This window comes from Camellia sinensis, chromosome 9 (genome assembly GCF_055761805.1).
Source record: "Camellia sinensis isolate YWXY chromosome 9, ASM5576180v1, whole genome shotgun sequence".
NCBI classification, from domain to species: domain Eukaryota; kingdom Viridiplantae; phylum Streptophyta; class Magnoliopsida; order Ericales; family Theaceae; genus Camellia; species Camellia sinensis.
This window is the reverse complement of record NC_138969.1, coordinates 194103118-194126689: the sequence shown is the minus strand read 5'-3', so window position 1 is coordinate 194126689 and position 23572 is coordinate 194103118. Positions and strand designations below refer to the sequence as shown.

The window sequence follows — 23572 nt, the reverse complement described above, 5'->3', positions numbered from 1 at the left end:
GGGAATCTATTTAGGTGTATATTTTGGCTGGCTTATCAGACCTCTACCTTCCAAAGAATTTATTTATTTATTCTGCTGATCAAATAAATAAATAGATCAAAAAAATAAATAAATAAAGATTTTGAGGAAAGCTTTTGATTTTTTGATTTTTGATTTTTGTCATTTTACTAATTTGCATTCTTGTTCTGTGTTCTTTTCTTGGAAAAGAGTGGGATACGCACTAGTTAGCAATGTTTATGGTCTGTTTCGGTTCCAAAGATTTTAGATTTTAGCTAAGAAGTAAAAAAAATTTCAACTCATACAAAAAAATTAAAAGATTTATTCTCATTTATTTATTTGTGGTTTAAAGTTGAAAAATTATTTATAAATATTTTAATTTTTTTTATCTCATGTTTTAGTTATAAAGTTATTAAAAATGATAAATTATAAATGCATCTCTTGAGATTTTGCTTAAAATATGGATTAGGCTTTGTGGTTTGAAAAATTATAAATGTTTTTTAGTTAGAATTTTTTATTTAAGAGGATTAATTGAAAAATAAGGTTCTTAACTATTCTCTTATACAATAATAAAATTATTTAAATTATTAATTGAAATATATTTCTAATATTATTAAAGAATGTTAATTAACTTGATAATTTATTAATAAAAGTGACCATTTATTATGAAATATGATAGTTCAAGGGGAAATGTAATTTTTAGAATTATAAAAGGCAATTAGTATTTTAAACAAATCTTAAGGAATATATTTATAATTTAAATTTATTAAAAAATTCAGTTTTTATTGAAGAGGTTTAAATATCTACTTGATTTTGGTACTAGGGACAAGAAGCGTCATATGTGTAGTGATGCTTGATATTATTTAGGAGAATGCTATAAACAATGATGTGCTAAAGGAAATTGAACCTGATATTGAGCTAGGGTTTTAGACATCTGGCTGGGTTTTGCCTGAAAAAGAAAAAGAACCGAGGAGAGGAGAGGAGAGGAGAGGAGAGGAGAGTTAAGCAAGCGAGGGACAAAAATGGCGAGCAACCCTGCAAGAAGGCTACTTCAGAGATCAACATCGTCCGCTAAAGCCTTCCTGAGTTGCAAAAGTCGAACCCAATCACCTCCAGTACCATCTAACCTCGGTGGACTCGCACCCTCCTCAAATTCTGCTCGCGTCTCTCGTCACCACCATTCCTTCTTCTCCACCAGGTAGGTACACACTTGTGTAACTCTCTGAAAAATGTATGTGTGAATGGGGTGGTTGTTTTTGGTAATTATGTAACTGATCTGAGATTTGGGGTTGTCAATGGTCAATGTAGGTTGCCAGTGGAGTTGGGTTGTGGAGAGTCATTGATGCCTCTTCACTCTGCTACTGCTTCTTCCTTGCTCAATTCTATGTTGTCTTCAAAGGTTGGCCAATGGGGTTGTCTCTCTGAAGGTGCTAATTAATTACCAAAAATCTTTCCCATTTTGTTTATTTCTCAGAGTTGTTCAATTCATATTGAAGAATGTTTATGGTCGTTGGTCATACTATTTGTGTTGCCATTTGTTTTTAGAAAGTGGGGTTTTATGAATAATCTCTTGTTGTAAATGGTTTTGCACTTGTTCACATTGATGAAACTGGATGGAACGGCGCCAAATTGCATTCGCTTCTATTTGAACTTCATGTTTATCGTTCAAAGAAACTCAAGATAGAACCTCAAAAGGACATTGTATTTTTTGGTGGGTTATGTAAGGGTATGCATTTGTTATATGTATATATATATGTATATATGTATAGTTTGTGGTTAGCAATAATAAGGACAATACAGAGAAGGTAAGATTTCAATGGTAATTTTAATTTTCTATTAAAATTATTGTAATTTCTTAACTTAAGTAAGGATTATATATGCCATAGACATGTTGCATCAGTATTCATCTTATGCCCAATTTGTGGGACCACAAAATGTTGTAACTTGATGATGATATTTATTTGAATATTGTTGTGGCAACACTGCAGAGCTTTTGTGATTTGATTAGAAGAAACAAAGGCATGTAAAACTTGAACATTCTTGAACTGAATGTTATCCATGTATGTGAATCTGCTTTCTTTTCAAGCAATGTAATTAGCACCGGCCTAACCTATCAAACCAATACCCTGGGCCAGTTCAATAATAGTCTGATCATTTAAGGATGTTGCAAGAACAAATTGATCATATCTTCTATAATTTATCAGAGGCTTCTCCATAAATTGAGCTTGGTTTATTGGTAATGGGCTCCTGCATCTTGTTAAAAAAGGGTTATCCAAGGGTTGAAACAACTATGTGATGGCTGAGATGTATGTTGACACCCAATCTTTTTGAAAAGCATCCAGATCAGATAACTGGAGCAGATTGTTTTGCACAATGGAATTAGTCATTCAGTATGGTCATTGGATTTTCACATTCAGTTGTTGTCTCTTCGTTAAGCTGAATGGGGCATCAAATTTAAGTTTTATGATCATATGAATTTGTAAGATATAGTTGTGCTTTCTCTGGATTTTTTTTAGTGTACTTCTGTATTGATCTCTGTTATTAGAATCTTACGATTCACGATTCGATTCGCAATTTTTGCAAAATCGATACGAATCTATTGGTGAATTTATTTTGGAAGTGAATCTCTAGTGAATCGCACGATTCACGATTCGATTTACTTTTTACGATTCATGCAACTTTTGAAATTATTGTGTCCGACATATTTTCGACTCTTTTTTTCTCCATCTTTTTATTGAAAATGGCATAATACAACTTTTAATAGCGTTTAATGCCAAAACAACCAACATATATACATGATTTATTATTATTTTAGCGATCATAGAGTTTTCAATAGGATCCAATCAGATTCAATCAGACCCAATATATTTTAACCTTTCTTCTCATTTTTTTTCTTTTAAAAAATCATAATATATCTTATAAAGATGTTTAAGATTAAAGTTACACTATAAATTATCTATTACTATTTTATTAAATTGAATATTACATGTGTGCGGATAGTTATACTTTTTAAAATGTTTTAGGCTTTAAAATAAAAGATTCTAAATAATTCTTTCTTATTATTTGCTCACTGTTACTTAGAAAAGTATATATGCTTATTGTCCAAATATCAACATTACTATTAATTATTGTTACTTTGGAAATTGATAATTTGTCTATTTGGTTACTATCTTTATTAAGAATGGCTGATAAGAAATATTTAAAAAAGAAAAAAGGCAAGATGATGATATTACATCTTTATTAAGAATGGTTGATAAGAAATATCTAAAAAAGGAAAAATGTAATATGATGATCTTATATAGGAACCTTTGTTAATTTCTTACCTATTAAACTACGTGATTATTATTCAAAATAACATTTTCATTGATTTAAGTCTAAATATTTTATATTCATAAGATATATTTAACATCTAAATGTGTAGATATATATTTTTAAGTAATTTAGAAAAAGTGACTGAATCTTTACGATTCACGATTCGATTCGATTCGCGATTCGGTACAAGGCCATTTCGATTCACGATACGAATCCCGATTTGACAACTATGGTATTGATGCACCTGAGTTCTGCATTGAGTTTACAACAGCCGATAATAGGCTGCACAACTTTAGTTTTTTCTAGAAATTGGATACACGGTGTGAGAACATTTTCCAATGAAGAGTCATATATATTTGCAATTATCTATGAATCATTATCTAGTTTGGTTCTGTTAAAGATCCAACAGTGTGGTGTTGTGTTCTCTATATGTTGTTGTTTAGTCTCTTTAAACATATAGTAATCTTCTGTTAAAATCCACCTACTCTCCACCTACTTCACCCACTTAAACCTACTCCACTAAACCTAACCCACTACACCACTACCACCTCACCTACTCCACTAAACCTAACCCACTACACCACTACCACCTCACCTACTCCACTAAACCTAACCCACTACACCACTACCACCTCCCCTTCACCTACTCCTTACCTACTACACACTCACCCTCTTCTATATATAGGAATCATGAATCATTGTAATATATATCAATATATCAATCAATAATAATACATACAATTTATTCTCTCTCTTTCTCTATACATTATTTCTTACATGGTATCAGAGCTGGTTTAAAATCTAGTATTTTCGCTTCCCCGGCGGGCGGCAACCTCACCTTAGCCGCCCGCCGGACCTCAACCTATTCCGCTGATAAAATCAACAAAGATTTGTGCAACTGTAGTCATGTGTGAGGCTGATGGAGAAGAATTCTTCACCTCATATGACGAGACAGTCTGGAACTGGAATTCTGCAGCAGCTAGATTATAGCTTGGTTGAGTGCCAAGCTTTGGTTCTTCCACCCACTCTTGAACTTGCCCAGCAAAGTGTGAAGGTTCATGCTTGTGTTGGAGGGACTAGTGTGCGCGAAGATCAGCGCATTCTCTCCAGTGGGGTTCATGTTGTTGTTGGTACTCCTGGTCGTGTGTTTGACATGTTGCGGAGACAATCACTTCGCCCTGTTTACATCAAAAATTTTGGCTTTGGATGAAACCCTTACCATACTCCACTCATTCTCTCCAACTGTTCTAACTTTTTATTTTTATTATTATTATTATTATATCAAATAATCAATGCACTCATGTTCCCCACTAACAGTATCCACTTTTGACCCAAACCATTTTCAATCCATCATTTCTCCTTCACCTTTTGCACCCCACTCACCGACTCTCTCTCCACTTTGTCACATGGGTTTGTCCCTCTCTCTCCTCCATTTGATTTCAAAAATCACTTATTTTTATTTATTTTTTCCAAGTCACTTTTCCTCTTTTTTAAATACCCCACTTTATTTTGAAACAATCGCACTGATGTTTTTCATATAATCCATCTATAAATATTTTTTATCTATTTTCTTTCTCCCTTGTTTTCTTTCATTTAATTTTTATTTTTTCAACAAAACACTCCCAAAAAAAAAAAAAAAAAAAAAAAAACATTTTACAAACTTGTCATTTCTTCATGCCGGGGATCAACCCCGATCAGCATTTTACACCATAAAAAAAATAAAAATAAAAAAAAAAATAAAAATAAAAAAACATAAAACAAAACAAAACACAACCAACACAAATCGGAACAGTGGGATTTTTCTTCTCGCCTATTCTGCCGGTCTTTTCTTCTTGCCACCGTCTTGGGCGGCCCTTGCCGGTGTTGTCTCCGTGTTTCCCACTCCACTGGGCATGATCACTACTCCCTGCTCCTCCACTGCAGCATATGGCGGCCCTCCAAATCGGAACATAAAACTGGCCTTCCGTTTCAGCTCCTTGTTTTCCGCCTTTAGCACACTTATCTCTGCTCGCGCATCCTTATACATGCGTTGGAGCAGAGCCAGTTGGGCGTTTAACTGCTGCACCTCATTTGTCCTACTCTGCAGCCGGTTCGACAAATTTGTAACCGCAGTCATGGTTTCCACACATGACTTCAAGGTATACTGATTGGCCTCCACATCCGACTGCACCGCCATTTTTTGCTCCACCGACCGCATCGGAAAGTTCAACGGAGCAAAACCAGAGGTGTTTGGTTGAGGTTCACGGGCCACCGCACCTGTTATCTCTCCTGTTGACTCGTTGAGGTCGGGAAAGAGAGTGAGCAGACCACGGGAAGATGAGGCCATGTTCTGGGTAGCTGAACGGGAAGAAGAGGCCATGTTTTTTTGGGTTACTGAGTGTTTCCGAGAAGGGTTGGATACAGAGTATTTACAGATTGCTTCAGAATGACAAGTTCAGAGGTTTCAGTCTGGTTTGGTTTCCTCCGCCTCCGCATTGGTTTATATTGACACAGACGACGCGGCCGACACGCCGCTCTGTCGCTCACGTGCCTCGCCGCGTCTCCGGCTCACCTTTTGATGGCTCGACGCTTTCTGTCGGGCACGACTTTTGATGAAGTGGGCGCGCCTTTTGAGGGCGCAACTTTTGATGGCACGCCTTTTTATGGATTGGGCACGCCTTTTGATGGCACGCCTTTTGAAAGATTGGGCACACCTTTTGAGGGTGCGACTTTTTAAGGGTCCGACAAGACTCTGTAAACTGTCCCGACATTGATTCCGGTTAGTTTCTACAAGGGTCCAGCAAGACTCCGTAAACTGTCACAACAACTGTCACAACACCTTTTGAGGGTGCGACTTTTTAGGGGTCCGACAAGACTCTGTAAACTGTCCCGACATTGATTCCGGTTAGTTTCTACAAGGGTCCAGCAAGACTCCGTAAACTGTCACAACAACTGTCACAACACCTTTTGAGGGTGCGACTTTTTAGGGGTCCGACAAGACTCTGTAAACTGTCCCGACATCGATTCCGGTTAGCTCCTTCATGGGTCCGACAAGACTCTGTAAACTGTCCCGACATTGATTCCGGTTAGTTTCTACAAGGGTCCAGCAAGACTCCGTAAACTGTCACAACAACTGTCACAACATTGTCTGCTACAACGGTCCGACATGACCCCATAAACTGTCTTCTACATCGGTCTGACACCGCCATCCAGTGTCCTCTACACCGTTATGACACCACCATACAGTCTCCTCTACATGGTTATGACACCCCCATACAGTGTCCTCTACAACGTTATGACACCACCATCCAGTGTCTTCACCAATGGTCTGACACGACCATACAGTGTCTCTTATCCTCTTTTATTTTTATGTATTTTCTTGTTTTGTTACTCTCTCCAAACTCAAGTTGGTTAGTTCCTATCCCCCTTGAGTTTGCGGGGAGCTGTTAAAATCCACCTACTCTCCACCTACTTCACCCACTTAAACCTACTCCACTAAACCTAACCCACTACACCACTACCACCTCACCTACTCCACTAAACCTAACCCACTACACCACTACCACCTCACCTACTCCACTAAACCTAACCCACTACACCACTACCACCTCCCCTTCACCTACTCCTTACCTACTACACACTCATCCTCTTCTATATATAGGAATCATGAATCATTGTAATATATATCAATATATCAATCAATAATAATACATACAATTTATTCTCTCTCTTTCTCTATACATTATTTCTTACATCTTCCCTTGAAATTACTCCATTAATACCACCACACACAACCTCAGAAAATGACTGATCCTGATTGGGCACTAGTTCCTTTTGTCCAATGGTATAATCTCTAAATTAAGAGGGTGTTTGGGATGATTTGAATAAGTATACTTTTTGACTTTTTATGAAAAGATGTGCAAAAAAGTAGAGAGGTGATGTGACTCTAAAAAGACAAAAAAAAAAAAAAAAATAGAGGATGCCAAAGAGTGCCTAACTTTTAGATCATCTTATAAGGGCATCTTGTGATTGATTGGCAAGATGATTGCATCTTTTGAGGATATAGTCATGTTAGAAATTTGGTGCCTTTTCTATGGATGAGAGGAACAAGACATTATAGAAGACGGTGGGTGCAAAGATGGGAGATGTTTGAGAGAACCTGATAATAATGTGGAAGAAGATCAGTTTTTAGAACATTTATTTTTGGATAGTCTTTGGACTCTTTATTTTTGCTGGGTTGAGCTGCATGTCTTCTGTTTGTTACAGGCGATGTGTCAGACCAGGGAATTTTTTTTTTGGGTGACAGGTATAACATCAGATCAGGGGATGCATATTGTTAACTTATGGCCTGTAATTGTGAACATGGTGCTGTAACTCTTGGAGATTGAAATCTTTGAAATTTTTTGAGACGCATTTAAAAGGATTTGTATAAGTTCTGTGACATATCTGGATGATAACCTGTTTCATTGTCATGTTCTTGTTTATCATCTGAATTTTTTAAGGGCTCGTATTTGGTATGAGGATTGCTTATCAACATGATGTGGTTTTTCTTTTGTGTGGTGACAGGATTTGCAACTCCACTATAGCAGGGCCTTCAAGTTCTTCAACATACTCACTGACGTAGGCAAGATTACCTCTGAAAGTAAACTTTTTCTTGTCTCCCTTCATCTCAGAATAAATTATTTGGACCTGCAAGAAAGAATACATTCTATTTTTGTAAGGAAGTGCTATGCCTGATTTTTGTATGCTCCTACAATTTTTAGATATTACACTAGAATGTATGTTATTACTATGAAGGGGAATGGTATTTGGCTAATTATTTTTGTATGTTCCTTTCCTCGATGGCTATAGTCATTCATTGATGTTTTTAGACTTTATTTTAAATTCAACAGTTGGATCGATATAGTTGTTGGTACTTTTTGTATTTTGAGGATTATCAACTTTCTTCTTATGTGAATTGGGATTTGAGATGATCAATCGGTTCAGTGGTCCAAATAGCAATATCTTGATAGCAAAGTATATGCTGGATATAAAGTGTGGGTAAGGCACAAGATATAAAAAACTTTTCCGGGTGCAAGAAAGAGGACTTACACGGAGACAAAAATGTGATGGAAATGGATGAATCCCGACGTGGTTTTACTCTGATATAGCTTTGTGTATTTCTTCTTACACACGCATTTTTTAAAATTTAAATTTTTTATTTAGTGCTCTTCCCTGCAGTCTCCAAATTAGCTTCCTAATTTCAGGTATTTTTGTAATCAAACATATGGGACCTGGTAAAACTGTTCATCGGAAAATCTGTGTGCACGCATGAGAGAGGGAGAACCGCTCAACTGGCCATCGTCAAACTCAGGAAAATCAAGCAAAGTTGTAATTGACCTCAACAGAAAGCAAAACGCTTTGGTTTTTTCTTTGGATGCAAGTGATGTGATGCAGCTGTCTAGTTTTTCTGTAAGGCTATGTTTGTTTGGCCAATTATGTTAGATAGAATTATGAATATAGTTAGATTGAGTGAAAAGATTAAAAATGTGGTAGTATTAAGCTAGAGATATAAGATAAAATGTGTTTAATTGAGAAGTAATGTGATGGTATTAGTTGGTTAAGATTAAATCTATAAAATTTTTAAAAATAACTTTGTTAATCGATTTTACTATTTATTTTTCTTAACTGAAAATAAAATTCACTCAAATACTTGACCCAACCCACTAGTGTCAGTTTCCCAATGGAATGAAATGACATACATGCAGCATAATATTACAGATCATAGTTCAGATCATAGTTCCAGCAACAAACCCCCCCCCCCCCCCCCCCCCCAACACACTACGATCTAACCATTACAACATAAAAGAAATATATAACGAAGCTAGGAATTCTATGCCCCAACTCAGTCTACTTGAAAGAAAGCAACATATCATTCTCTTATTTATACTACAAATCAAAATGTCATGTCACAACAATCTAGAAATGACTTCAGAATTTATGCCATTAAATTTATCTGCTTTCCTATGTTTTTATTGACTGCTGCAACCAAACGAGGAAATCCCTTTTGAGGCGGAACATCATGTACAAAAGCAGAATTTACCTGGATTCCCCTCTGGAAGCAGTTTTCTTGCTAATGATTGTCTTTCTTTCCATCACATTAGCACACCAAAAACCAATTAGAGACCGACAAATAAAATAGGTGCTCCATAGGAGCCTATTCTTTCTGTGAGAGTGATGAGGTTCTCTGCCACATGGGCCGGCCAAAAATGGCACTTCCATGGACGGCAAGGTAAGCAGCATTCAACCTACAAACAATTATTGATTATTATCAGTGGTTGGTCAAGACATCAATTATTTGGTGCAACTTCTAGCAAATTGAAAATTGATAATCAAAAAGCAGAAACTAAAAGAACCTCTCCCCTTGCTTCCCAATAATCAGTTCTTTTTTCTTTTCTCTTTTTTCTGCTTATTTAAGCTTTTTTTTTTCCCTTATAAATTGTAAGAAATTGCACCAAACACACTGGCACAGGTTTCCAAAAAATAAAAAATAAAAGATATAAGCAGCTCTATAAGTTGGACCAAACAATATAGCAGCTAAATATGTCAGTCTAGGGAGGAAGGAGAGGAGTTTTACTTGTCAACATCTGGCGTAGCCAAAGGGTCATATTCCTCCCTTTGTTCCACAGCCGGGACAGCACCTGCCATGGAGGCCATTTCTTGAGAACCTTCAACCTGAAATGGCCATCAAGATATTCAGTCAGTAGTGACAACATAATACATGTTCAGAACCAATGGCTTCAGGGATTCATAAAAAATCCTGTGTACTAATGAAGAGTTCATCTTCCTCCATCCAAGTCCTGAGATTAAAAATGATTAGATAGCTAATGAAGATTAGGTTTTTCCTCTGATTTATCAACAAAAAAATTGGCGATTAGGTAATTATGAGAAAGGGGGAGAGAGAAACAAGAGCAAGGTATATCCTCAATCTTCATCCTTCCTACCAGAGCTGAAATTTTTATCATGCCTCCCTCACAGCCAGCCTACAAGGAATCGCCACACCGAGCGGAAATTCCTCATTCCAGCTGGAGCTTCAGAAATAACTCAAAACATAGTCATAAAACCTAGAATAGATGTCCATCAGGCTACAGGCAGAAATAACTCAAAACACTGAGGTTAACTATCAAACTTGAAGCTATGTAAGAACACATAAGAATGCAAGAAAGAAAATAGTACGTCAGGCTTCATATACAACAACTTGTCTGCAAAATTGCAAGTTCTATTTACATAGATCACTTTCCCTTAGCATAAAACTCCCTTTGAGATCATTCGGTTTTCACAGAAGCCTACATAAAGCATCATCAACTGTACAAAGCAGGGATGAAGTGGCAAACTTGGCGGATATCATGTCAATGCTTCAAGCACCATCACAAGGCAAAGAAAATTAACCAGTACATACACAGAAAGGCAAACACTTTCTCCTTCTAGCCCCAAAATCACATGCTTGCATAAGTCTGTGTTTGGATCATTTATATGCTGAGAGAAAAGAAAAAAAAGAAAAAAAAGAGAGAGAGAGAGCTTATATTTCATTAATATTTCCCTCAACTTTTCCTTTTCCTTTTCTTTCGCAAATCCATCCTCAAATCCATAATCCATACACAACCTAAAAGTAAAGTAGAAATCCTGAATTAACATGTTCACAAACTTTATTTCCATGTCCACTTTCAATACGATTCCAGGATTCACCAACTGTAATTCCACATGAAATCTGAGATTTGCTTTCCTAAGAAGTTATCTGGTCATCTGAAATTGGGAGAGGTTTCTTGGTCTTGGCGCCACAATTTCGGCAACAATTTTGTAGAGAGTACTGGTTAGATACTGAAGCAGAAGTTATTAATATTAGGTCCTTTACATAGAAGGATGATAAATGAAGGTTCAAGTTTTTTTTTCAAAAACTAACAAACATAAAAGGTGTTGCGTCAAGGAAGGGTGACCATGAAGAATCCTGGTGGTTCCACAACTGATACCCAATTAAGAATTTCAGGAAGATCATGATCACATCAATAGAAGATGGCACATTGATCATCTCTTCTCTTTTTGATGGAAGGAAAGGCAAAGGGCAGTAAAAAATTAATGAAACAATCAACAACTGCACTTGATGAAACAATTAATGAAGGAAGGAATCTAAAAACTAAAACTGTTATCATCAGGTATTTGTTGAGATTTGAGTCTTGAGACGGATTCGGCAGAGGTTCGCAAGGCAATTCAGCAACTGCACTTGATGAAACAATCATCCTGTAACAATAGTTTGATAAAGAGAGGGAGAGAGAGCAAATGAATAACTCTGTATTTCTGAGTATTTCTGTGTATATTTACCAAGAGATGTACACTCTCTTTATAGAGAGGAGAAGACAACATAGGATGCCAATTGAGGCACCGAAAGCATAAAGCAAGGGGACACTAATTATTAAAGCTAAACACTAGCATATAATAATATACTAACAGCCCCTCTCAAACTCAAGGAGGATAGGTACTAACCAACTTGAGTTTGGAGAGAGTAACAAAACAGGAAAGTAAACTAATAAATAAAATAAAATAGGATAGGAGACACTGTATGGTTGTGTCAAATCGTTGTTGAAGACACGGTATGGTCGTGTCACACCGTTGGAGAAGACACTGTATGGTCGTGTCGGACCGTTGTAGCAGATAATGTCTGGACAATTTACGAGGTCATGCCGGACCGATGTAGAAGCTAACTGGAATCAATGTCGAGACAATTTACGGGGTCATGTCTGACCGTTGTAGAAGCTATTGGTGGTGCACTGAGGAGGCGACTTAGGGAATGCGCCATAGGGTGGCTTGGGTGGTTCCCATGGTATATAACCATGCTCACCAGATTGGGTGGTTCGCATGGTGTGTAACCATGCTCACCATGATATATGTATAACCCCCCCTCAAACTCAAATAGGTGTGAAGATAGAAACTGTAGACACCCCATTTTTGACCGACCTTAAGACTCAGACGTCACCGATTGAGCGCTTGGTGATGTTGCATATCGTGCTCGTTCAGAAGTCTCAGAGTCGCGGCCGTGAGCCCTGCCTCCAGACTTCCGAACCATCTTCTGTGCCTTGTCTCGGTTTGCGAACCAGACTCGGTTTTCTCTACTTCTTTTCCTGAGGGAAGGGAGAGGTCCCGTAGACCGTCTCTCAATGTCCGTAGGCTACATTTGGTGGCCGTGGGCCATTTTGCCCATTTCGGAGTCCGGTTCCCGGTTTTCGGGACCGTGGGCCGTGTGCCTCGGTTCGGGACCGCTTAACCATCTCCTATTGCTCTGATTTTTGGCATACTTCCTATTTGCTCCCTGTTGAGGGACACTGGGGTCTGAGAAACCCACTTCGTGGCCGAATGCCACTTTCGGTGCTTAACAGCCCATTTTCGGGATCCCGAACTGCGTGTTTTGGCTCCCGAACATTCGTTTTGCAACGGTTTTCGTTCATTTTTGGCAGGTACCTCTGTTTTATCACAGGGAAGGTCACTGAAGGGTGGGAGGCCAGCAATTGTTGCAGCAACCAGTTATTTCTCTTCCGGAGCCTCCCGGCGCCCGTTTTTCGCACTTCCGGGCTAATGTTGAATACCTTGGAGCTAGTGTTGCCAACTTTCAACCACATATCTGTGATCTACACACCTGGGAGGCCCCTAAAAGTTGGTGGCCGGCCATTAAGGTTACCTGACCCTTTTGACCCCTTTCTTCCGGGTTAATGTTGAACCCCTTGGACCCTTTTTCTTGAACTTTGAACCACATATCTGTGATGTACACACATGAGAGGCCCCTAAAAGTTCATGGCCGGCCAGTAAGTCAAATTGACCCTTTTGAACCCCTCTTTCCGAGCTAATGTTGAACCCCTTAGACCCACTTTCTTGGAATTTTAACTACATGGTTGTGTTGTACACACATAGGGGTACCTCTCCAGTAGCTGGCCAGCCAGAAAATCACATTGACCCTTTTGACCCCTAGCCGGCCGGCTAGGTGGTGTGGCCGGCCGGCCACCTCCAGCAAAAGTATTAGGCCGGCCGTGTTCCTCGCACTGTGCACTTTACAGCTGTGGGGCAATATCCCCCAGATATTATCTGTATCCGGGGGATATTTTGTGGGGGAGTTTTACCCTCCTTTTCCCCCACCTTTACACCCCTTCTTTGGCCTATATAGCAAGCAAACCTTGTTCTTTGTTGGGGTTAGAAGAACTCTCCTTCAAGCTTCCATAGCCAACTCCATCTTCTTCCTTCTCAATTCTTGAAAAAACCCTAAGTCCCTAACCATCATTCCTTCTACACCACCAAGCTCTACCACCACCATCTCATTTCCAGAAACAAGGAAGGATTCTTGAAGGCTAAGGAAGCTGCAAATCCATCCAAGAAGCAACAAAAGTTCGAATCTTCAAGGGTAAGTAACACTTTTACCCTTTTGACCCTTTTCCTTGATCTATTTCTAAGCCCCACTTCTTTTTGGTTTCAAGCTCCGGCCCTAACTGAAAAGGGCCATCTTTTGAGCTCATCTTCACTTTTCATTAAGGGCTCAACCGTATTTGAGCCCTCCATAACACACTTGCTTCATTAATCCTCTTGTATCTCATAGTTTTGCATGCTATTTTTGACCTATGAGCAATTTATTTTCGAGCATGTGGTAAACTGATATAAGGCTTATTTTGAGCCCCTCTTCAACATTGGAGAAGGACTCAACATTGTTTGGTGTCTCCATGTGTCACTTGTAGTTATATCCCTTATTTGGCCCCATTTTTGCATAAATTGGAAACCCTCTTTGCTTCTGTTTTTGGACCTTGGTCCGAACTGAAAGTGGTCTTATTTTGGCCTATAATTCATGTTTCATTCACACTTTTTTTCTGTTTGGTGAATATTTTGTATACTTCATGTTATAGCCATTGTTGAGCCTTATTTTGCATCACATTTCTATCATGTTTGTATACTGATTTGAGATCTTCCATATACTGTAAATATTCATATTTTTGGTCCCTCTTCAGTGTTGTAGAAGGAAATTTTTCAGTTTGGGTTTTTCTTATATCACTTGCTTCATTACCCCTCTTTTGGCCCCTATTCTTGCATACCATTTTTCCCTTACCTATGCTTGCTGTTTGGCCATGTTTATAACTGTGAAAGTGCATCTTTTGGGACTGTCTAGCTTCTGTCTTTGCATTGCATGTCCATATTGTGCATGTTTGGCATAGCTATAGGCCATTTCGGGTGCCTTATGTTGCATTTCGGGGCATTTCCTTGCATTTCATGTCATTTCGCTTCATTTCGGGACTGTTTTCCCCCGTATTTTGTTGCTGAAATTCCATTAGCATGCTTGCATATCATTTTTGCCATGTTTCATTGCATTTTATCATTGCCTCGGTTTGCGTGCCCGTGTGCACGCATTTCGAGGCACTCCATTTTTATCCGCCGGCATCTTATGTGAATGTGGCTGAGGCTCTCTCATGTTAGTATAAGTCCATTTTGCATTTCGTATGCCATTTTAGCCGTATTGCATTGCGTATGCCTGCCTCGGTTTGCGTGCCCGTGTGCACGCATTTCGAGGCACTCTATTTTTATCTGCCGGCATCCTATGTGAGTGTGGCTGAGGCTCTCTCATGTTGGTATAAGTCCATATCATGTTTTCATGTCATTTTCATCGCATTCTGGCATCGCCTCGGTTTGCGTGCCCGTGAGCACGCATTTCGAGGCACTTCATTTTTATCCGACGGCATCTTATGTGAGTGCGGCTGAGGCTCTCTCATGTTGGTATAAGTCCATTTATCATTTTCCATGTCATTACATCATTCTGTCATCGCCTCGATTTGCGTGCCCGCGTGCACGTATTTCGAGACACATATCATCGCCTCGATTTGCGTGCCCGCGTGCATGTATTTCGAGACACATATCATCGCCTCGGTTTGCGTGCCTGTGTGCACGTATTTCGAGACACATATCATCGCCTCGGTTTGCGTGTCCGCGTGCACGTATTTCAAGACACAAATCATCGCCTCGGTTTGCGTGCACGTGTTTCGAGACATGTCATTTTCTCGGTTTGCGCGTCCGTGTGCACGTATTTCGAGGCATGTCATTTCCATAGCATTGTATATGTTAGGATTGCATCTTAGTTGCATTTCATGCATATCATGCATATTGCATCGTGTCCGGAATAGGAGTTAGCCCGGGCACGGGAAACGAGGTACATTTCGTACTCCGAGTGACGGAATGTGTCTCAATTCCCCAGTCGCCGACACTCCGGATTATCCATGATGGAGTTAGGTTTTAGCTGTAGTTTCATGTGCATTCATCCTATATTGAGTTGTGCATTTCGACTCCTCGGCCATCATGCCTCGGTATGCGTGATTGGTGGCACGAGGATCGAGACATGCATATATCTGTGCAAATACATTGCTATGCCCCTTTCCTGCTCTCTGTTGCAGCAAAATGAAGGATCAGCAACCTTTTGGGGCTTGGCACGCATTTCAAGACAGGTGAAAACAGAGGCTAATTGGGGCATTCCGGTGGATTTCCGCGCAAGACGACCCGGACATGCATCATCCACCAGAAGCAAGGCAGTCCCTGGCTTGCATGCCAGTTTTATTTGCTTTCTTAGTTAATTTGTTAATTAATTAGGATTTTGTAATATTTTGGACTGTAATATTCTTTATTCGGGACTGTAATATTGGGACTGTAGTATTTATTTAGACCCTCTGCGCGATGGCACAACTGTAATAAGTGTGCGTGAGTGTGATGTATGTCTTCCAACCCCACGTCTTTCTCCCTTTTATTTATCCGCTTATGATGGTTAGATTAGGGCATATTTAAATTAGCATACAGTATGACAGCATGTTTGCATCATTCATCTGTATTGCATGCACCGGGCTCGGCGCATCATACTAACTGCATTGTAATTTCAATTCCAAATTGAATACATGTTAGTTGTAGCATTTTCATATACCATCTAGAATAGCCGAGCCTGCTATAGTTGCATTTTGCATGTGTTGCATTAGGCATTTCTGTATATTTAGGATCATGCATAATTTCTAATAAACTTCTTTATTTAGCTTGGAGTACTCGGTGAGTTTTATGCTTTAGCATCCTTGCATGCGTGTGAGTGACTGCCATGAATAGCATGCTTACCATGAGGCTATGTGCTTATCTGATATATCTGCCTGAATGCCTGTGGGTGAAGGTTGGGTTATCTGAATTGGAATAAATCATCAAATGTTTCAAGCCTACCTGTGGGTAGCAAACCATTTTCAAAAAACAAGTATGAAATGTTTTGTTCCAATTTGGGCGACCCGGTCTATACTTGTATGCTGTGAGCATCACATAGTAACCTAGGCTAATAACCGGAATAAGAACTCACAATGTTTTCAAAAATAGATATCATGGTTAGTAGAGGCCGGTCTATGACCGGGCGAGCGGGGGTGCTCACGAAGTGACCTTCCCCAATCGTACCCAAGTTCCCGAGCCGAGGCAACTTTGGTGATGACGGACACGTGGCCTTTTGGCACCGAGTCAGGGTTTCCTAAATTTCCCAAAATAAAATATTTAGGTGGCGACTCAGTATCTGGCAAAGCAGTCCATGTTTGGCACTTCTTTCAAAAATCAGTTTTCTCAAAACGATTTGCCGGATTTGGACTCTTTGGTTCAGATTAGGAACCGTGACATTTTAAGAGTCCGAGCTGTAGTGACCCCAAAATGAACAGAACGGGAGCTCACCCTCCCGGGGCGTTCGGGGGACGTCTACAGTTTCTGGCGACTCTGCTGGGGATTTAGAGAACTTGACTCGAATTCATGATATCTGTTTTTAACTACACTTGTGTGTTTCTTTGCATTGCATTTGCATTGGTGCGCCTAGGACACCGTGTTTGCCGTCTGCTATTCCTGAACGGTTTGCCGGAGGCTTGTCTTGTCAAGGCATGACCATAAGGCTGACCGGTTGTGGGCTCTGCCAGTATGGGAACACAAACCCCGGTTTTACCGGGGCACCCTCTTTGACCATTCGACCTAGTGCATATTCGGATCCATAGTGACCATTCCAAATTAGGACAGGTTGCTTACCCGTTTATAGGTTGTTTGAAACCGCTGTGTGCGTAATGAAACCCTAGCTCCTGACACAATAGGACAGGGAAACCTTTCCCCAACATAGGGGTGTTTTGGCTCTCACTTATCTGTTATGTGCTTTAGAGTGCGTCTCTACAGGAATGCATGTATCAGTATATGAGTTTGGGTATCAAGCCTGCGGGCATCAGTTCAGTATTGTCAGTATCAGGCCTGCGGGCATCAGATCAGTATATGAGTTTCAGCATCAAGCCTGCGGGCATCAGTTCAGAATTGTTAGTATCAGGCTTGCGGGCATCAGTTCAGTATTATGGGTATCAGGCCTGCGGGCATCAACCAGTATTTGAGAACGAGTTATCTACGGATATCAGATTCTGTTTCGGGGAACAGTGATACAGGAATAATAATCAGTGTTTGAGGCCAGTGTGTATTTCAGCTTATTAACTGTGTGTTGATTATGCCCGACTGTGTGTCTTGCATTTTATTTTAAGCTGTTATGCTGTCCGTTTATCTGTTTATTTATTTCCTTTTCGCTTTATTTATCTTTTGCTAGGGTCAGTTTTAGCACGATTGCTTCCAACCCAACAGGCATTCCCCAAGCACCTTGGACACGAGGTCGTCGACTCCACCGATCTGAGGATCTAATCGACGGACAGCCAGTGTTCCGTTCTCTACCCCCTGTTACCAGAAGAAAGCCGAAAAGACGCAGTACGTCAGAACAGAGGTTGTCAGAACAGTGGGTTACTTTATCAGAGGACTACAGGACTGAGGTCTCAATTACTGCTGTAGAAACAGACATACCAGTTAGACAGATGGATCAACCGAATACATCAGGGATGGAGGCTCTAATGTGCCAGATGCAGGAGAGCATGAGACAGATGCATGATGATGCCACCCGTCAAACAGAGTTTTCCAAACAGCAGGCCGCGATCATGGCCCAACAGGCCGAACTAATCACCAGGCTGCAACAGCAGAATACAGCATCTGCTTCACAACAAATTCCTCCTCCGGCAGGGGCTCCGTTACCTGAGCAGGCACCCACTGTTCAGAACGCCCCACCAAATGCCCAGAATACCCTGCCGCATGTCCAAAATGTACAAGAGGACACGAATCTTCCAACGGGGCCAGCTCCGCCCCCGCTTCCCCCACAACTGTCCAAGGTCCATACATACAATCACCCGGACTCTCCATTCGAGGTCGAGGTTGATCACACAGCTCTGAAGTTGAGAAAACTGGAGAAGCTTTTTAAGAAATCCCAAGGGGTCAAGGCCATGCCGGATATCGGAGATGGATATACCGAGGAGGCCGTAACACTCCCCGATAGGTTCAAAATGCCACAAATCGACCGTTTTGACGGGACCGGCGACCCCATGGTCCACATCCGATTGTTTGCGGATGTCTTGCGGCCAATGGGCCTTACACGACCACAGAAGCTCTCACTATTCGGCCGAACCCTGTCGGGTGTGGCCTCCCATTGGTACGCAAGATTACAAGATGAAGTGAAGAAGAATTGGGACGAAATGGCCGAGGCCTTTGTCACGCAGTATTCATACAACACTCAGATCGAGGTCACAACCTGTGATCTTGAAACGACGAGGCAAGAGCCCAAGGAATCTTTCTCGGACTTTGTGATCCGATGGAGGGCGAAGGCGTCAACAATGACTTTAAGGCCCACAGACAAAGATCAAATTCGGATGATTGTGCGCAATCTCCACCCAAAACTGATGCTGAGAATGATTGTGGTCCCCTTCCCTACTTTCGCAGATTTACATGATATGGGGGTGCAAATCGAAGACGCAATGAAACAAGGTCTGTTTGACCATGACAGAGAACAACCGAGGAGGACCTTTAACCGTAACAACAATGCGGGCCCGAGCGGCGCTGCAAATACGAGAGCCTCGGAAGTTGGTATGGTCACCACCACTCCCCCTCCCCCTCCAAGGCCCATGACCGCCACACCCTTTTCCGGCACGTCCGGGAGCAACACACAAGCCAACAGCCGATTCCAACCACGAGGCCAGAGAACCTTTACCCCACTATACATGCCTCTGACCAAAGTTCTGGGAATACTGATCAGAAAGAATCATTTAAAACCCCTAGAACCAAAGCCATTGCCGAATCCACTCCCCCCCTCATATGACCCGTCAAAGTACTGTGCGTACCACCAACAACACGGTCATGACACCGACCGTTGTTACAGATTGCGTCATGAGATCCAAGATCTTATTGACAAACAGGTGATCGCACCTCCCGATCAACCCAATGTTACAACCAACCCTCTCCCAACACATAACCAAGCTCCTCCTCCCAAAAGAATTAACTTTATCCAGACTGGGGTCACATCTTACGATCCTAGCATCTATATTACCCCCACCCACCTACCCAAGCCAGAGGTGTTCCTCCCCGATTGCACTGATTTCTTGTGCATGGTGGACATCTCCAAAACCCAACCAGAACCGGTGGTGGTGACCGTCGAAGACAGGGCAGGGCAGATTTTGGGAGAGACTGAGATTATTGAATCTGAAACTGGGCAGAATTTTGCTGAGGAAGCCTATGATCCAAGCAAGTACATCCTATTAACGAGCCGAATTGGGCTAAGTGTAGAATTGCCAGAGACAGGAGAACTATGCATGATCCGAGGGGATGGACCTGGGCTATGGGCAGATGATTTGACAGCTGCAGGGGAGGACTTTGCTAACTTGCAATTTCTCGACGACCAGGAACTGGGGGATGCGTCGATTAACTGGTATGATTATGAGGGATCAGAGGAGGCCACCGGATGGCTCGAAGATCAACCGGATGCAGTGGGGGAAGCCCAATCAGAACAGAGCCCGGCAGGGGCAGAAATACCAATTGTGGCTGGAACGGCCGAAAGTCAAGTTGTACCGCCGGAGAGCGCCGGTGTTAAGAATTCCGCTCAGGACATGGGCATTACGGATGTGGGAACTGTTGAACAAACAGCTATACTGACACAGCTGGAACAGGGAAAGTTTGAGGAGGCTGAGAGAATTAGAAAAGCTAAAGGCCCTGAGGGGACTGAAAGTGCTGTGTGCACGAAGACAGACAATGCTGCGAGCATATGGACAGAGAGCACTGAGAGTGCGAGTGGACCGGAGCCAGACAGGTGTCTGTTGGCTGCCAGTGGAATGTGGTGGGAAGATGACGACTTGTGTCTTGCCCACACCGATGAAGACTGGGGAAGTGGCCAGCCGGATGATACTTGGTACCTCGATGAGGTTGACCATATGACAAGAAGTGGGCGGTACTTCAAACCCCCACACCTGGACCAATCCGAGGCATCCAGGAAAGATAGAGAAGCGGAGAGACAGAAGGAGAAGCAGATTGAGGATGAAGCTGTGCTGAAACAATTAAAGAAGATACAAGCAGACATCTCCATCTGGGGACTGCTAATGGCATCACGAGTGCACAGAGAAGCTGTCCTATCTGCTATGGACAAGTCCAAACTCTCCATAGACACCACGCCTGAACAGCTGGTTGGGCTGGTTTTTCCGGGAGGAGGTTCCCCGGCATTAACCTTTTCGGACAAGGAGTTACCGCCTGAGGGCACAAACCATAACAAACCTCTCTATATTTCTGTGGAATGTAGAGATAAGTGGATACCGGTGGTACTTGTTGATACCGGGTCTGCGATTAATGTCTGCCCGACCAGAACGGCATATGCAATCGGGTTGAAGCCCGTGGACTTCGTCCCAACCACCCAAGTGATCAGAGCATACGACAATACCAGCAGAGAAGTGATGGGGACTGTTAAAATTCAAACCAAGGTTAGTCCAGGACAGCACAGCATTGAATTTCATATCTTGGACGTTCCCGCAACCTTTAACCTACTTTTGGGGCGACCGTGGTTGCACCAGGTCAAAGCAGTCTCTTCCACTCTACATCAGATGCTAAAGTACCCCCACGGGAAAGGGGTAGCGATCGTTTTTGGGAATTCATCAATCCATCCGCCGCCGGAAGTGTCCACACCTGTCTTGGAGATCGAACACGGCACGGAGGATGTGTTTTTGTCGGGGTTCACTTTGGCCGAGGCTCAAGTGGTTCAGAATGTCATGGCTGCGAATGAGGGCATGTATGTTAGTGCACAATCCATATACCTCATGAACAAGCTAAAGCATACCCCTGGGATGGGATTAGGGAGAAGCGGCCGGAAAGGCGTCTCAGTGTTGGCCGAAGTGCCACACAACCCTCACGCTTTTGGACTGGGTTATCTGCCCACCAAGGAGGATTGGATGAGGAAAGGAAAAGAAATGGCCGGAAGGGCCAGGGCAAAGAAGGCCGGGAAGCCATTTGATTTAATGCACAGGCCCATCTGGGGTACCCTAAACGGACGCTTCGTCCGGGAAGGGGAAGATTTTCCATTCTGCGGCTTCCCGGAGCCATGGCAAAACGCGGAGGGGAAGCGCGTGCCTGGTTTTGAAATCTTCTTCGACATACAATTATCTGGGGATGACGTTGCCGAAGCGCAGACAGACCCACCAACTGAGGTTGAGCGATGTGAAGCAGTGGATCCTGAGAGCACAGAGCTTGAAATGGGGGTAGCACTGGCGAGTCTACTATCAGATCCTCCGATCGGCCAAGAGTGCTTGGGGGATAACTCTTCGGTTTCTGTGATTGGAGATGAAATAGCTGCGGGCTTCCCAGCGCCGATCTTGGATGCATCTATCGCACCTTCTCTCATCTGGCAATATGAAGAAGGCTTTTTATCTAGCAGTTCCGGGTCAGGTAGTGAGCCGGAATCTGATTCTTCCGAATCTTGTACGTCAGAATCAGATTCCAGCTCGACTGAGTCTGAGTCCGGTATTCCTGGGAGTGATAACCCGGATGCCACAGTCCTGTCTAGGTCGTCTTTTTCATTTTCTTTTGAGTCTGTTGTAACAGAGGAATCTGACGGCTTGGAAGTATTTAATGAGAATGATGTGGATGTGGTTTCCGAGTATTTTTCTGTGCCTTTGATTTATTGCTTAAATCAGGATTTTCAAAATTTTGATGAAAACAGCGAGGAAGAAATTCCCCCAGTTTTGCAACGATTAATTGATCAAGAGCAGGAAAGATTTGTTAAACCTTTAATGGATGAAATCACTACTGTGAATGTTGGTACTGAGAAGGACCCGCGGCTGGTCCAGATCGGGTCCACGTTGTCTTCAGAGGAGCGCGAGCGCTTAGTCGCTTTATTAAAAGATTTCAAAGATGTTTTCGCGTGGTCCTATGAAGACATGCCTGGAATCGATCCTGAGATTGTACAGCACCGGATCCCTCTTGATCCAGAGGCCCGCCCTGTCAAACAGAAACTCAGAAGGATTCGCCCGGACTGGGCTCTCAAAATCAAGGAAGAGGTCACCAAGCAAATTGACGCAGGGTTCCTGCTGGTATCTGAATATCCAACTTGGTTGGCCAACATAGTTCCGGTGCCAAAGAAGGACGGCAGAATTCGGGTCTGTGTAGACTTCAGAGATTTGAACAAGGCCAGTCCGAAAGACGACTTCCCTTTGCCGCACATCGATGAATTGGTGGACTTCACGGCAGGACATGCCTTGCTTTCGTTTATGGATGGTTTCTCAGGCTATAATCAGATAGTGATGGCACCCGAAGACCGGGAGAAGGCTGCGTTCACTACCCCGTGGGGTACATATTGTTATAGAGTGATGCCATTCGGGTTGAAAAACGCTGGAGCTACGTATCAACGGGCAGCAACTACAATATTGCATGATATGATCCATAAAGAGGTCGAGGTGTATGTGGACGACATGATTGTCAAGTCCAAAGATAGAGAGGGCCACTACACCGCCTTACAAAAATTCTTTCAAAGGATCAAAGAGTTTCGGCTGCGACTGAATCCCCAGAAATGCACGTTTGGTGTTACAGCGGGGAAGATGCTAGGGTTTCTGATTACACAAAGGGGCATCGAGGTCGACCCTTCCAAAATCAAGGCCATCTTAGAAATGCCACCACCAAGGACTGAAAAGGAGGTGCGAGGCTTTCTGGGTAAAGTGCAATTCATAAGACGGTTTATTTCTAAATTAACCTTGACTTGTGAACCACTTTTTGGCCTCCTGAAGAAAGGAAAGAAATTCCAGTGGGACGGCCGATGTCAAGCAGCTTTTGAGCAAATCAAAGAATATCTACAGAACCCACCCGTGTTGTCACCGCCAGAGCCGGGGAGACCGTTGATACTGTACCTTTCGGTAACTGA

The 23572-nt window shown here is 42.0% G+C and overlaps 1 protein-coding gene and 1 long non-coding RNA gene across 2 annotated transcripts; one reads left to right on the top strand and one right to left on the bottom strand.

Annotated features, from left to right (window-relative positions):
- The first annotated feature begins 779 nt into the window (after window positions 1-779).
- On the top strand, window positions 780-8265 carry LOC114323080 (uncharacterized). Its single transcript, XM_028270549.2, has 3 exons — window positions 780-1195; window positions 1306-1424; window positions 7855-8265. The coding sequence occupies exons 1-3, from the start codon at window positions 1020-1022 to the stop codon at window positions 7872-7874; spliced, it is 315 nt and encodes a 104-aa protein (XP_028126350.1). The 5' UTR covers window positions 780-1019; the 3' UTR covers window positions 7875-8265.
- Window positions 8266-9006: 741 nt separating this feature from the next.
- Window positions 9007-11597, bottom strand: LOC145789366 (uncharacterized). The gene is made up of 2 exons (XR_014340830.1): window positions 9905-11597; window positions 9007-9575 (listed from the first exon to the last, which is right to left on the bottom strand). It is a non-coding gene; the product is annotated as an uncharacterized LOC145789366 (long non-coding RNA).
- Between the last annotated feature and the right edge of the window lie 11975 nt (window positions 11598-23572).